The 14786-nt window shown below is 43.1% G+C and overlaps 2 protein-coding genes across 5 annotated transcripts in view; one reads left to right on the plus strand and one right to left on the minus strand.

Moving 5' to 3' along the window:
- The window catches only part of evi5b (ecotropic viral integration site 5b), a 45851-nt gene extending 42449 nt beyond the window's left edge, over positions 1-3402 (minus strand). For 3 of the 4 annotated variants that reach the window (XM_083767391.1, XM_083767388.1, XM_083767389.1), the window contains exon 1: positions 2477-2695. The gene's annotated coding sequence lies outside the window, so the exon portion shown is untranslated. Of the gene's footprint in view, positions 1-2476; positions 2696-3177 lie in introns of those variants that run through there. The other variant, XM_083767390.1, reaches the window with a different exon arrangement.
- Positions 3403-4888: 1486 nt separating this feature from the next.
- On the plus strand, positions 4889-13088 carry rpl5b (ribosomal protein L5b). The gene is made up of 8 exons (XM_083766886.1): positions 4889-4989; positions 5479-5548; positions 5638-5753; positions 5841-5975; positions 6209-6411; positions 10549-10726; positions 11537-11625; positions 12927-13088. The coding sequence occupies exons 1-8, from the start codon at positions 4987-4989 to the stop codon at positions 13021-13023; spliced, it is 891 nt and encodes a 296-aa protein (XP_083623012.1). The 5' UTR covers positions 4889-4986; the 3' UTR covers positions 13024-13088.
- The last annotated feature ends 1698 nt before the right edge of the window (positions 13089-14786 follow it).

The following is a 14786-nucleotide window of genomic DNA, read 5'->3' on the forward strand; positions in this document are numbered from 1 at the left end:
TCTATATAATGAAGCTATACATATAAACTATACATCTATACTACTATGCTATACATATGTACTATGACGTGCTATGACTACATACAATGCAATTATAGTGCTGTCTACATAACATGCTATAAGTCTGTATCAAATGCTATCTAAGTCTACAGAAATGCTATCTAAGGGGGTGGGGTAAGTGCTATGGGCCATGATGGAGTCTGAAAAGGTGGGTTTTCAGACTACGGCGGAAGATTGGGAGTGATGCTGCAGTTCTGACTGCAATGGGAAGTGCATTCCACAGTTTTGGAGCCAGAAGGGAGAAGAGTTTGGGACGTGTGGAGCGTTGTCCCGGCGTTTTTAGTGAGGGTACTTCCAGCTTCCCTGCGTTGGCTGATCTGAGTGAGCGGGAGGGTTTGTAGGGTTCGATCATACTTGCAAGATATGGGGGAGCCATACCTTTGGTTGCTTTGAATTAGGGATGCACCGATCCGGCTTTTTGGCATTCGATACCGATTTCGATACATGGGGGTCCAGTATCTGCCGATACAGAGTACCGATCCGATACCCCCCACAAAGAAACGTAATAACCTATTAAGCTGTATGCCTCACTGTGTGGAGTCTAGAATCATTATTTTGTGTAAGGCAACATCAAGGCTTGACTTAAACATTACTTTCCCAACTTTGTAAAACAAAATGTAACAAACACAGATATAAATGCACTGAATTATTTATTAAATAACTGTGCAACAATTAGACCAGGTTAATGTGTGCGCAGGCTAGCCTGGCTGCATTCCACATGTTATACTGTCAATACTACACTGCTGTGTCACAGAGGAGGTAGAGTTGTTTTCATACTGTAATTACACATAATTATCGGATCGGATAATGGATCGGCCACCGATCCGATACCCGATCTAGAATTTTAGCCTGGATCGGCGCCGATCTCCGATACGAGTATCGGATCGGTGCATCCCTACTTTGAATGCCAGCATCAGAGTTTTGTATTCTGTGCGGGCAGCGACCGGGAGCCAGTGGAGGGAGCGGAGCAGGGGGGAGACATGTGAGAATTTTGGCTGGTTGAAGACCAAGCGAGCTGCGGCATTTTGGATCAGCTGGAGAGGCTTACATGCTACATGCATACATACATGCTGGTAGGCCAGTAAGGAGGGAGTTACAATAGTCGAGTTTTGACAAGACTGTTGTCTGGATTAGGAGCTGGGCTGATTCCTGGGTGAGGAACGGTCTAATTCGTCGTATGTTATAGAGTGTGAACCTACAGGATCGAGTGACAGCTGTGATGTGAGTTTTGAACGAGAGCTGACTGTCCAGGACAACACCAAGTTACCAGGGCGTTGTCTACGGAAATAGTTAGCTCCCGCATATGGCAGGACTTAGCTGTGTAACTTTGTCTTTGAGCTGGTCATTTTTTATTGATTTAATACATTTACAGTTAAAATAGTACAGTTGTACTATTTTACAATGACACTAAATATTATCCATTGTGATCCTTGTGTGTATTGCTATATTCAATTCACCAAGACATTTAAAGACATACAATATACAAGACATCATCAACACTAGTAGCAAATCTAGCAATAAAAAACGTACATTAACAGTTAGGGGGGGGGGGGGGGGGGTCATGTCTGGTCGTGTTAAGCTTTAATAGATGACGTCTTTTCTAGGACCCGAGTTCCCCATACATTTTAAGGGATAACGTCGTTACTTCAACACTTAAGTAACAGCATTATAGTTGAGCCATGCTATCCATGATCTGCCTGATGCAAATTCCCTTTGCCACGCAGGCTGTAATAGAGTGTTTGATGTGTATCAATGGAAGTTGACACAGGTGACAGGACTGAGCATTCCTGGTATACAGTACCATCCTCAATGTGTCAGTGTATGCACTTAACTCGTCAGTGTATAAATGTAACCAAATGGACGGGTCCATTTTGGAACACGTTGTGTTATGTTGTGTCTAATGTTACAGTAGCCCGGTGCAAGACAACAAAGTTACAACACTCCTGTAGCAGGAGTGTTACAGTATCTCTAACAGACAGATACAAACCCCATCTCATGTTGCATGCAATATTACCATTTGTGCCTGTCAGATGATAGCCTGCCAGTGCCCTGGATCCAACTTTACAAGCCAATTAGCCCTACAAGTCAGAACCCAATGCTACTGAAGCCAATGAACAGTTCGACGCAAACGTTTAGCACGAAAGCAAACCAGATATTGTAATCACTATACTTGCGGCAGAATCAAACGCTTCTGTCTGCCAAACAACCGTGCCATTAGTTACCGTCTCGTACCAAGACATAGGACCGAACACTCACTGTCTCACACCAGGGGATAGAGATACAGACCCCCAAACACAAGAAACCAGAGTTTACTGTCTCACACCAGGATATAGACGGCCTCAAAACACAAGAACCCAAAGTTACTGTCTCTCGCCAGGACATAGACCGAACCCAAAACATAAGAACCAAGCCTTACCTTGAAGCCTTTTCGACCGCCGGCAGTAAGCGTGGTCTACTTCCCATGTACGACGGTACGGGGTTTCACTACTAAAAGAAACAAACTGCTTTGAAACGTGTTAAAAACACTTATTTCCCCGAGGTTTTACAACTTGAGGCAACGATAGCTAGCATTAGCTAGTCCCCATTGACGTCCACGGTCCAGCCCATGAAGCCGAATACGTGTACACGCATACACACACATACACACACACAGTTACACTAATGTTTGCGACGCTCCACACCAGACAGACGACGGGCCGAGTACTAAATGTTTACATCCTACCGAGCATGCGCCCCAATGGCTCTCAATGTGGAACATTACCGCCACCTCGTGTTGCTATTGAGTGGCTGCATTTGCAAGGCTGTTTCTGCCAGAGTCCAAATTCTATTGTGTTCCCTGTAATCTAATCTGACTAAAATAGCCTATATTTAGTTTCCCTTTAACTCAGGGAGAGTATAAATAGAATGCTCCATTTGTAGATTACACTCTCTGAGATACAAGGGTCTAGGGATAGGAGCCCTAAAGGACCATGCCTAGATCCTTGTAACTATGAATTGTTTCAATTTGTAGACCTACTATCTCATAGTTACATAATTGTGGAACAGTAATAATGCCCATGATGACAAAATTTAAGTGCATGTAGGACACAAGGTATAGCTATGATTGAAGTTTCTTACCTGAAGTCCATTGCTGTAGGAGAAAGTAATTCCATTTGAGAAGACAGGAGCCAATTAAACACTATTGTTATATACAATGAGAGAATGTTGTGGTGTCAAGTCTTCAAATGTTGACAGTTTTCTTTCAAAGTAAGTGTTAAATGAATCACTTTCTATTTCTAAGCAAATTATCATTTATACATCCAAAGACTCTTCTAAACTGACTAAACTAAACTAGAAAAAGCTGTGCCACCCGTCATCACAATTCTTTGCAGTGTCACACAGTTTACGCATTGATACGGCAGAACAAATGCTCATGAACCAATCAGAAAGGAAGTTCACCCAGAGTGAACTTGATTCACATACCAGAAGGCCATCAAACCCACCTTTCTGGTTTTGCATGAACTTTCTGACGCACAACTATCATTTATTATGTTAGACACACCTCTCTTCTTATATTACAACAAATGGCTGACACTGTAGGGTAGGCTTTACAAGGCCATTGTGACTGTTAACCTGTGAATATAATGTTCTCTCAGGAGTCATTATCATTAAACATTTCATATCCTTTGTGTGTTTTGAACAGTAAGCTGCACCTGAAACCCAGTTAAAACATGTGTACCTCTGTGCAAATGTTATTCAGCACCACTAGACATAAAAGGAACAAATGTGTTCCTGTTATGTCTATTGGTTCTGCTTTCTTATTTCTTTTATCAGATTTTGTTATTAATTTTATTCCTACACAATTATTCCATGAATTCACTATTCATTTTTTAACCAGTCTTTTCTTTCTTTTTTTCTATCTTTTTTTACAGCTGCATATATGTTTGTAGAACATCCCTGACAACATTGGCTGTCATGTTTATTGTTGTTTTCTTTAATACCTCCAAGGAATTTCAGTAAAATGTACTGCCTACACTGCAATGCAATACACATTCACAATTATGAAAGCTCCATTCAATTACAGCTCAATACATTATTTACATTCACACACACACACACACACACACACACACACACACACACACACACACACACACACACACACACACACACACACACACACACACACACACACACACACACACACACACACACACACACACACACACACACACACACACACACACACACACACACACATATACACACACACACACACACACACACACACACACACACACACACACACACACACACACACACACACACACACACACACACACACACACACACACACACACACACACACACACACGCATTATTATTGACTGTCCAGGATCACACAGTTGTGTTTGAACAGGAGACACCAGTATGTTGTCAATTGTAATGTAAAGCTCCTGCATGGGAAAGTCTTTCCAGGGAAGGAGATAAGCTCTGTTTTGTGAGGGGTGACATATAAGTGTGTAAACTAAAGTAAGGCCTACTTAATCCGTGTTCTACCTGAATGTGATTCTTGAGAGCATCAGCCAATTTTCCCAGGGTAAAAACCCTAACTAACCCCACACCTACCAACCCTAATAGGACTGTATTATTATTTAAATGCCTTGAAATAATTAAATGCCATAACACGATGGTAATTCCCCCCTCCTCATTACATTTGTATTGATGACAAAATAAATAGCTAACCCAGTCCCCAGGTCAATAGGGGGCAGAGTAGAAAATTCACCGCAGTATGACACCGTTGTGTCGTCGGTGTTAACCTCGCCCACCAGGCTTTGCTATGTACTGAGCATGCGCAGGAACCTCTTCCTTTTTCCATTGCAGCGGAGTCAAAATACCAGTCTTTGGCTCCTGGCTCCTGTCTAGGGAGACAAAAAGACTGCAAAAATGGTTTGTAATCTGTCCAAATATCTATCTACATCCATATATAAGACACACATCTTGCCTTTCGTGGCCTCAAATGTCCGATGTGTGTTTTATTACTTCTGGATGAATATAGATTTTGCCCTGCTAACGTTCAAGTCAAACGTGGCCTAATGACCACCGCAATGAATTCCTGTGAACATTTTGTCTTTGACATTTGCATGTGTGTGACGGGGGTGCACCGCTTAGTGATAATGCCGCCAAAATTTAATTGTTGCACAGCTTGTCATCGCTCTAGCTGAACGTCAATCCAGGTCAGCTACTATGCTAACGTAACCCATTCACCCATTGGCTTGTATTGCCTCCGTTGTAGCAAAGCTAATGCTATCCATGTTTATGATGGTAACAACACTTGCAGCTAGTGGCACCGCACTGTAAACGTCAAAATGGAATATGTGAATGATCTGCTATTGTGTGTTTGTGTCAGCTGTTGAATTGGTGACATGTCTCTTGCAGGGGTTTGTTAAAGTGGTGAAGAATAAGGCCTACTTCAAGAGGTACCAGGTCAAATTCAGGAGGAGGAGAGGTAAGGGTCTTTCACAAGGCAACTACACCATATTTTTTTTCATACACTTAAATGTTCATTTTACCATTCTCGTGTGTTCTTATTCACAGAGGGAAAGACCGACTACTTTGCACGCAAGCGCCTGGTCATCCAGGATAAGAACAAGTACAACACACCCAAGTACAGGATGATAGTACGTTTCTCTAACAGAGACATCGTCTGCCAGGTAATTATGGATTTGAGTACAGTATGGCAAGTCTGTCAAATGCATGTGCAAACTCCCAACTCATGGGTACTTGTGATTGTGTTACAGATCGCCTATGCCAAGATCGAAGGTGACATGATTGTGTGTGCTGCCTACTCCCACGAACTTCCCAAATACGGCATCACCGTTGGGTTGACAAACTACGCAGCAGCCTACTGCACTGGTCTGCTGGTGGCTCGTAGGGTAAGTTTGAAGCACTTTCCGTTTCCAGAAGTTTCTGTTCATTGTGGCTGTTTTCAACATTTCCTCTGTGTTTTGCTATGACGGGAGTGTCTTCAGATTGTTCCTGTTCATCATACTTATACGACAGAATAGATCATATAGCTGCAATTAAAGCTGAGTTGGTTTGTTTCTGATCCTTGCTGTCCCTGGGACGTTAGTCACCAGTCTAAATGTGGGTTTCCGTCTTCCACCAGCTGCTGAATAAGTTCGGCCTAGACAAGGTGTACGAGGGCCAGTTGGAGGTTACTGGTGAGGAGTTCAATGTGGAGAGCATTGACGGTCAGCCAGGCGCGTTCACCTGCTATCTGGACGCTGGGCTTGCCAGAACCACCACTGGAAACAAGGTGTTCGGCGCTCTGAAGGGAGCTGTGGATGGAGGCCTGTCCATCCCCCACAGGTATGCTAACAGTTGTTTGGATTTACGGTAAACAGAACACTGAGCCTGCTGATGAAATTGAGTTTGACATGATCAAACCAATACTAATACCAATACCCTTTGGATGAAAATGTAATGTCCGCTATAAAAAACTAATTCTGGTGGTCGATTTTGGCCTGGGGATTATGTCGACTGTTCCCGTTGGTTCCTGTTTACATTACAGTAGAAAAGAAAAACGAGCACACACAGGCTGTACAGTACATGCAGTTTATCAGGTGCACGACTCAGGATGAGTGAGTGACCACATCAAATTGTTTTGATGTGGTCAAATATGGTCCGCTTTGCCTTTATTGACACAGTGGAGACAGGAAATGTGGAGAGTTGGGGATGGACATTGAGCGAATGGAATGGAACCCGGGACTCGTTGATCATGGCATTCATTGTGGTCATGTAGCAATGTGCCCTAATAGAGATTATGCACATGCATGATTTTCCCATCGGGACACGCCCCCCTCATCTAGACTGAGTGACAAAACATTGAGCAGCATGGCGTGTTGGAGGTGGAAATCACTCAACCGTCCTGTTTCTAAATGTCACATAATGAAGGAGGCAGCAAATTGTGTTATTGAAAACAAGCACTTCCAAACTCTGAAAATAATCAAATGCAGGGCATTTCTTGACAGAAAGTAGCTCATAACGTTTCTATGGTGGATTTTTATGAAACAAAAACTTTGCAGATAGAGGATAATTCAAGCTTTTCATACAGCTTGCAATGTTGCCGACAACCTTGATGCTGAACGTGTCAGTTAATGCCTATGCCTTTAAAAAGTACTAGTGTGATTTGGATGTTTGGTGAGTGGACATACCTCTTTTCACTGGTTTTATGCTTTTGTGTGTCATACTCTGAGCACAGTTGCATGGAACACTTTTTATTTATTTTTTATTTTTGGGGGTGTGGTAAAAAAATGTTGCAAGATTGAGCGAGACACTGAACTGTGTGTGTGTGTGTGTGTGTGTGTGTGTCACAATCTCTGTAAAGCGCCTTACAATTTACAATTTAGGCATTTAGCAGACGCTCTTAATCCAGAGCGACTTACATTTAAGCAAGAACAAAAGCATGGGAATACATCACATAAAAGCATTTATCATGAGACATGCGTAAAGGCATGGATAAAGGCGCTATATAAATGCACAATTTACCATTTTACACTGGTGTTTTTTTTTATTTCTCACTTGCATGGGTGTGTAGTAGCCACTATAAGATGGATGTTACTGTAATATTCTAGCGAGATCATTCACCTTTCTTCAGCCCTATCCATTGTACTGTAGTTTTCTAGTAAGAACAGGCTCTCTCCATGTCTGTTGACAACCACAGGTCCACGTTGTAGCAGCAGCAACAGCGTAAACAATGTTACATTGATAAAATGTTGCGGTTATAATTATGAAGTTTCTTAAACATATCTTTCAATTGAAGTTTATGGGGGAAAAGAGGAGTGTTGCCTGGTGAATGTGGTCTGTGTCAGTCTCAGCCTGACCAGACACACAGGCGAGACCAAGCGTCCACAACACAGACTCATGCCAGTGTGCAGTGCGTGCATGCACTCTAACTTTATTGTTGATCGTGTGAGATGTGTGCACGTTTGTGTTTCTACCGCTTTCGTTCTCTCCCAAATTAAGCCAACTTGGGTCTGATTCTGCACCTAGCGTTCTCCTTATAACTCAGTCGGCCGTGTGATCTTTGCCAATGGATAGTAACATAACATTATTTTGGATAAAAAAAAAAGACTTGGTCGGTCTCATGGGTGGTCATTGACTGCCATTGAGCTCGATCCTCAATGTATTATTCAGTGTATGGTGGTACAGAACATGGCAGATCTACAAGCTCACAATGTATTTCAGCGTTGGTTTGTACATCTGTTTTCAGTGCACAACACAATGGGAGAGGCAGGTAGTGACACGAAGCAAAGGTCATCGTGTTTGGGAATCGAACCTGTTAATCGCTGTCAGGACACAAGAACCCATTTGTGTCATGTTTTATCTGTTTTCAGCGAGTCGCATGTGCATAAAGTAAGCATTATGGTTACCTCCCACCGGATCCTCACTCACTGTATTCTCATGCAGTAGCATTTTAAAAGTATATTCAGTGATTTCACTTAATTCAAACATCACTTCTTTTTATGTTTTGTTGTGATCCTCCCTACTATAGTGTGTGCTGCAGACAATTATAACTAGGAGTTCCTCCCTGACCCCAGTTAACCCCTGGAGGTCAAAAGACCTTGGGTTTCGTTTTTGGCTAGGTGGCCCAGCCTTCATCCAATCAGGATAGAGAGGGGGTAGGCCTTGGTATGTGTGCTGTTGGCCTGTCGCCTAGTAGTGCACAACTGCACATCTTGTTACCGGGACGGACCGGGGGGGGGTTTCCAAATCACTCAAATCACTGAATGCTCCTTTAAAATGACCCAATGTTATTCTCCCAAGAGAAAAATAATCTGGCACCCAGGGGATGAAAGAGTGACTTCTGTACTCTATACAACCCTAGCATGTAAAACAAAACGGCCAACTGTTGAGCCTAAACCTGAAGCGGTTTCAGAGGTGACCCAGGAGACCTGCATGAACACAGGCTCTAAAAATGTGATCCGATGGTAATTCTGACGGAGCATTAGTCCGACACACAGTCGGACTAGCGCTCAAACATGCGCTACTCCCGTGCTTGTTGTTAAGGTTAGGTTAGGGTTTGAGGTAGGTTGTCGGTCTAATGACTGTCGGACCAATAATTGTGTCGGAACTAAAGGGTTAGGGTTAGCTTAAAAAAATTCATATTTCTTTGCACAACGGCGACACAACTCACCTACCTACAGTAAAGGCTCACAATGCATCTAGTATAAAAATAATACTTTTCATAAGCTGTAGTGGCCCAATTTAAGAAACTAGAATTTCGCCGCCCTTCGGGCGGCTCATCCTAGTTACGTTGCAGCGCAATATGGGAAGAAGGAAATTGCGGGAGTTGACAGACTCCACTTCATGTTTCAGCTGTGTTTTTAAACCCAGTAGTGTGCCCTGCACATGTAGTAACGGATGGGTTATAAATTATTATAATGTGTTTTTGCACACACACACAGAGGTTACTTTAAATCCGTGGTGGGACTGGGAAATAAACAATGCGCGGAAAAACTTTGCACGTTTTGTGGCGATGAGAGGTGGTGTGTGGCTGGCTGGCCAGCCTCCACTGCATGTTTTGCGCGCACACACTCGTCGATACAAAAATCCTCCACAGTGTACTGTGAAGTTGTGAACCCGTGGCACTGATGCGAGCGAGATCCATGTTGTACGGCAGCTGCTTTAGCTGCGTTCACCAAGTGTAGTTGTGTGGCGTTTTCCGTGCGAGAGATGTCTTTTTCAGGTTGTTGCCGGCGTGTTGTTGCTGGTGGTGGCCGTCATGGGTCCTTATTAGTGTAGTCTAGTCAACACGGTGTACTATACTAAGGTGGAGTGTTCGCCTGTCCGGCACAGCAGCCAGAGGAGGGGGGGCTGAGGTAGGATGAGCTGGTTGGAAATCATCCCGGTCGCGCGGTTCATGTAACGCGTGTGTCACTGTGAAGGCCGTAGACTCCAATGCGCCATTGGACTGGCCCCATGAAGTTAACGGAGTTGGCGTAACTCGGCAAAGTGGTGACGATTTTGACGTAGGCTGGTGGTCTTGCGCAAGAATGTGTTTCATAGAAATGGGTATTGTACTGTAAATATGACAGTTGCATGGATGCAAAGTAGTGCGTGATGTCTGGACAGGCATGCTGTTGGTGTTGTGCAAACGGTGTGGTTTGGTAGGAGAAGGCGGACAAAGGATGGGGTGTTGCGCTGGCTATTAGTGTGGCAGGATAGTGGGCCGCCACAGTTAAATGCATACAGGGGAATCACTGATGTCAATAAAAGGCTCAAGGAATCCCCAAAAAATAACTTAAAAAAGTGACAGGGCAGTGTTACACTTCACTCAATACAGGTCTGAGCAGCTTAAGCTATTGTGGTTATAATGTGGTCAGCATGTTGGATCAGCCACCAGGGTGCCCCATGAGGCTCATGTTGTAATGTATCCCTGTCTGTATTGTGGTGATTGACTTGACCATTAAAAGCAATTAACTTGTTTCTCTTGTTTCCTCCCAGCACCAAGCGCTTCCCTGGCTATGACACAGAGAGCAAGGAGTTCAACGCTGAGGTCCACCGCAAGCACATCATGGGCGTCAACGTCTCAGAGTACATGAGCTACCTGATGGAGGAGGATGAAGATGCTTACAAGAAGCAGTTCTCCCGCTTCATCAAGAATGGAGTCACCCCTGACTCGGCAAGTCAACCTTCATGGCCTTGCCTTAACCTCCATCTAATCATTGCATGATTGTTGCTTGTCAAAAAGGAACTGCCTTCTAGGATTGGTATTTTGCCTCAGTTTTTATATCGCTTTTTCGGTTGAGTCTGGTTGAGAATGGTCTGCAATCATTACCAAATGGATCGCCCATTTCAGCTTGGCCTTTTTAATCAATTCATGTATTAATGTGACGTGTGATTCAACTTACTGTGGTAATTTATGTTCAATGCAGTTTGTCTAATTTATGATTGAAAATGACAGACATGCGAGCTCAGTTGCACTTATGGCTATGTGATCACATATTTTACCTGACTATAGGCCAGAAAAGATATACTTGCGCTTTGTCATCTTCTTTGACTTCAAAAAGTTGTGACATTGGACCAGCAATAATTCTTCCTGCTTAGCAAATTATAATTCCCCTTCCTTGGTTGCCTAACAGACATGTATATAAGACAAAATCTGCACACCAGTATTGCTGCTCCCAAATGAAAGTTTACTTTGGTAACGTTTCGACCCACGAGGCTCTTCCTCGTTTCGGGATTGCAGTAAACTTGCATTTGGGAGCAACAATACTGGTGTGCAGAATTCTTATATACTGTTTAACTGTTTTTGATCCAGCCTAGTACAGTCTGGGATGTGTCTTTTAGCTGTTTATCAGCTTCTCTCTCTGCCTAACAGACATGGTCATTGGTCATGGTGACTCCTGGCAGCCAACAACTCATAATCTTCCTTTATTAAAATGAATTAAAAACATTGGACTCTGTTGGTTATGAGAATGATGTCTTTCAGGTCGAGGGGATGTACAAAAAAGCTCATGCTACCATTCGTGAGAACCCGATTCACGAGAAGAAGCCCACCAAAGAAGTCAAGAAGAAGAGGTAAGGGGAAAAAAACATTTTATATGGAATGGAGAAAATTTAATTTTAAAGAATGTGGCAAGATACTGTTCAACTTGTGAGTTATTTTAGTTTTCATAGCCTGTTTAATATATCCTAGGGATTTTGTCAGCCATAGGAAATTATTGATGTCTGATACATTGGTCGTGGGCACTAGTCAATCACAGCTAATTGGGTTTTGATGGAAGTTTGTCACATGCACAGATCAAATTACGCATGCGGGTGAAATCACCCGTCAACGTCTTCTGACAGACATACTAAGGGTTGGAACATGCATCCGGAAAGCCCAACCCAGTAGTCACTTTGAATGGCACCACACAAAGCCACGGTTGCACATGTACTTCAATCTGGTCGTTTTAACAGACCCCTCACCAACCTTAATCCCGTCGTTTTCCCACTATTACTAACCCAAACCTTAACATAACCGCAAGCACGTCGCAACACATGTCGGACCAAAGCAAACTTTATCCGCAAAAAATAGTTATTTGCGGTGGACACAAATGATAGGAGCAGGATTCGAACCCACTCAACCCAGGATGTATGGATTGAAAGTCTATTGCCTAACGAGGCGTGCTACGAGCTGGCTGCTGGAATGCTTTTCTAGAGTACTTCATTATAACAGGCCCAAGTCATGTAAAAGAAAAGGAAAAAACCCTGCCCAGTAAGGAAAAACCCCGCCCAGTAGGGGAGGGGTTGGCAGGGGCGAGACTTGATTTCACCCAACACCTCAAAGCAGAGTCAGCCACACAAGTAGCCCTTATAAAGCCCTTTAAATTGAATTTAATTGTGTGTCTTTTGGAATTCAACCCATGATAATACGCAATCATCACTGCAAGCATACCTGGCCTACAAATAACTCCTCCTCCTTACCAAGGGGGAGGGATGCTGGTATCGCCAGTCTATGCCATTCCGATAACCACGTAATGTAACCAATGTAAACAATTATTTTGAATACTTCAGTTGATGTTGCACTACTGTTTTATACTCTAATGTACTATTTATTTACATAATTTTACTAACTTGTGGCTGCACTTTTAACGATTGTTTCCTAGATTGTATTATGTTACGAATACGGAAATTGTAGTTGTCTCAAGCTATTTCACTGAACTGGCTTAAGTGATGCACCTATAACTTGTCCTTATTTGTAGGGTGTTGTATACAGAGGCCTTTGTGTTCAAATTTACAGTAAAGTAGCCATAACTCCTGAATTACGTAAGGTAGCTGCAGCTGGCACTATTACAGAAAACCTTGCCCATGCTCATTGTACTTGTTTGTCTTTGTAGGTGGAACCGGGCAAAGCTATCCCTGGCCCAGAGGAAGGACCGTGTTGCCCAGAAGAAGGCCAGCTTCCTCCGGGCTCAGGAGCTGGAGGCAGAATAACGTGTTGGCTAGCAGTGTTCATAATGTTCCTAATTTTGTTCAAATAAAGCTACTGAAAATTCAAACCCTGGCAACAAAGTTGTTATTCTCACCTATAGAGACCTATAGACCCAACTATAGAGACCTATAGTATTTTGTGGTAGGCATGTCAAAAGTCGGGCCAGTCGTGGCCAGCCGGCAGATTTTATATATTATATATGCTTCTTTCATAAAACTGTTTATTTGTTAATTGTGGGCGCCAGTATCTGTATGTCAAATTACAGTATGATACGAGATATACAGTAGACAGCCCTACAGTATTTTAATGTTTTCAAATATGGTCCCCCTCCCCCTTTGAAAATGTTTGTACACTATATGATCTAATTTCATGACTCAGACACTTGATGGCGCTGTTGGCCTAATCTTGGCTTGACCTAGAGTAGAAGGTGATGTAAACTAAAGTTCCCCATGGTATGCCATGAAAAGGATATTTATTCATATTTGATGTGCAAATTTACCATGCTCTTGTACCATATATTAGAAAACATTCAGACAAGCAGGTGTGTTGAGCTTCTTAGAGATGCTCCAGCATTTTGGTTCAAATAAATTATGCAGAGGACACTTTTCAACTTATCATCTTCATATAATTGGTCCTCACTAATGTTCATGATAAAATACCACAATTATTGTCTCCACCAGCCGAAGGCTAGGGGAGAGTATGTTTTGCACTCCGTCCGTCCGTGAGCAGCTAATCTCGGCCACCGTTAACCTGGTCGATGCCAAATTTTGCACACACACTCCCTGGATGCCAACCATGAACCTCTGCCCCAAACTTTCCAGAACGGCCTGTTATAGCGCCACCAGGAGGCCGCTTTGTGCAAAACAAGTTTTTGCACAGTAAACCTACTGATTTTGTCCAAACATCACGCAAATTGGTACACAGTCTCTCTACAGCCATTCAACCAAACCGGTCTTTCAGATTTCTCAGACTCCATCCTGATTGGTTAAGATTGGCTTCCAAAGTTCACAGGAGTGCTCAGTTTCAAACAAAATGCTGCAAATCATGAACACATCGCGTGATTTCCGTGAAATTGTGCACCCACATTCCCACTAGGCCGAGGACGAAATGCCACATGAACAATTTCAACTCAGCCTCAAGGTGGCGCTATAACTGGCCCAAAAGTGTTTTTACCTCTAACTGCACGGATCTGTGGATAACTTTGTATGCCAACTCCCTAGAGGCCAAGGAAAAACCTTTGCCTGGAATTTTTCACATCTGCTCTTTATAGCGCCACCAGGAGGCCGACATATGTAAAACACATTTTCTATTATTACTCCTTCACATTTTATCCAAATTTCACGCAAATCGGTACACATGATCTCCATAGTCATGTGATCAAGACAGGTTTGTTTGATTTCTCATATTCCATCCTGATTGGCCACGATTGCCTCCTACAGTTTTCAGGAGTAGCCTGCTTTGTACAAATCGCCACAACTCCTCAACGCAGCGATTGCGATGAAACTGTGCATGCATATTCCCACTAGGCTGAGGAAGAATCCTGGTGGAGACCTGTGCCGATTGGCACTTTATTTTTCTACTGTCATAGGACCTGGGAACCTGGCAAACCGTCCACCAGTGACAACATTGTTAGACAGATTATTTGTATTTTTTCAATTCCCCATTGATTCTGAACTGACCACAGCCCTCCCATGAGAAAGAAAATAATTGTGGCATTTTATCATGAACATTCGTGAGGACCAATTACATGAAGGGAACTTAAAGT

Source organism: Protomyctophum parallelum, assembly GCF_964188405.1.
Source record: "Protomyctophum parallelum genome assembly, chromosome: 6".
NCBI classification, from domain to species: Eukaryota; Metazoa; Chordata; class Actinopteri; order Myctophiformes; family Myctophidae; genus Protomyctophum; species Protomyctophum parallelum.

Excerpts from the sequence above, each read along its gene's own strand:
- rpl5b (XM_083766886.1), top strand. Across the intron at positions 5,549-5,637 it reads CAAATTCAGGAGGAGGAGAG|AGGGAAAGACCGACTACTTT; the intron begins GTAAGGGTCTTT and ends TCTTATTCACAG. Across the intron at positions 5,754-5,840 it reads ACAGAGACATCGTCTGCCAG|ATCGCCTATGCCAAGATCGA; the intron begins GTAATTATGGAT and ends ATTGTGTTACAG.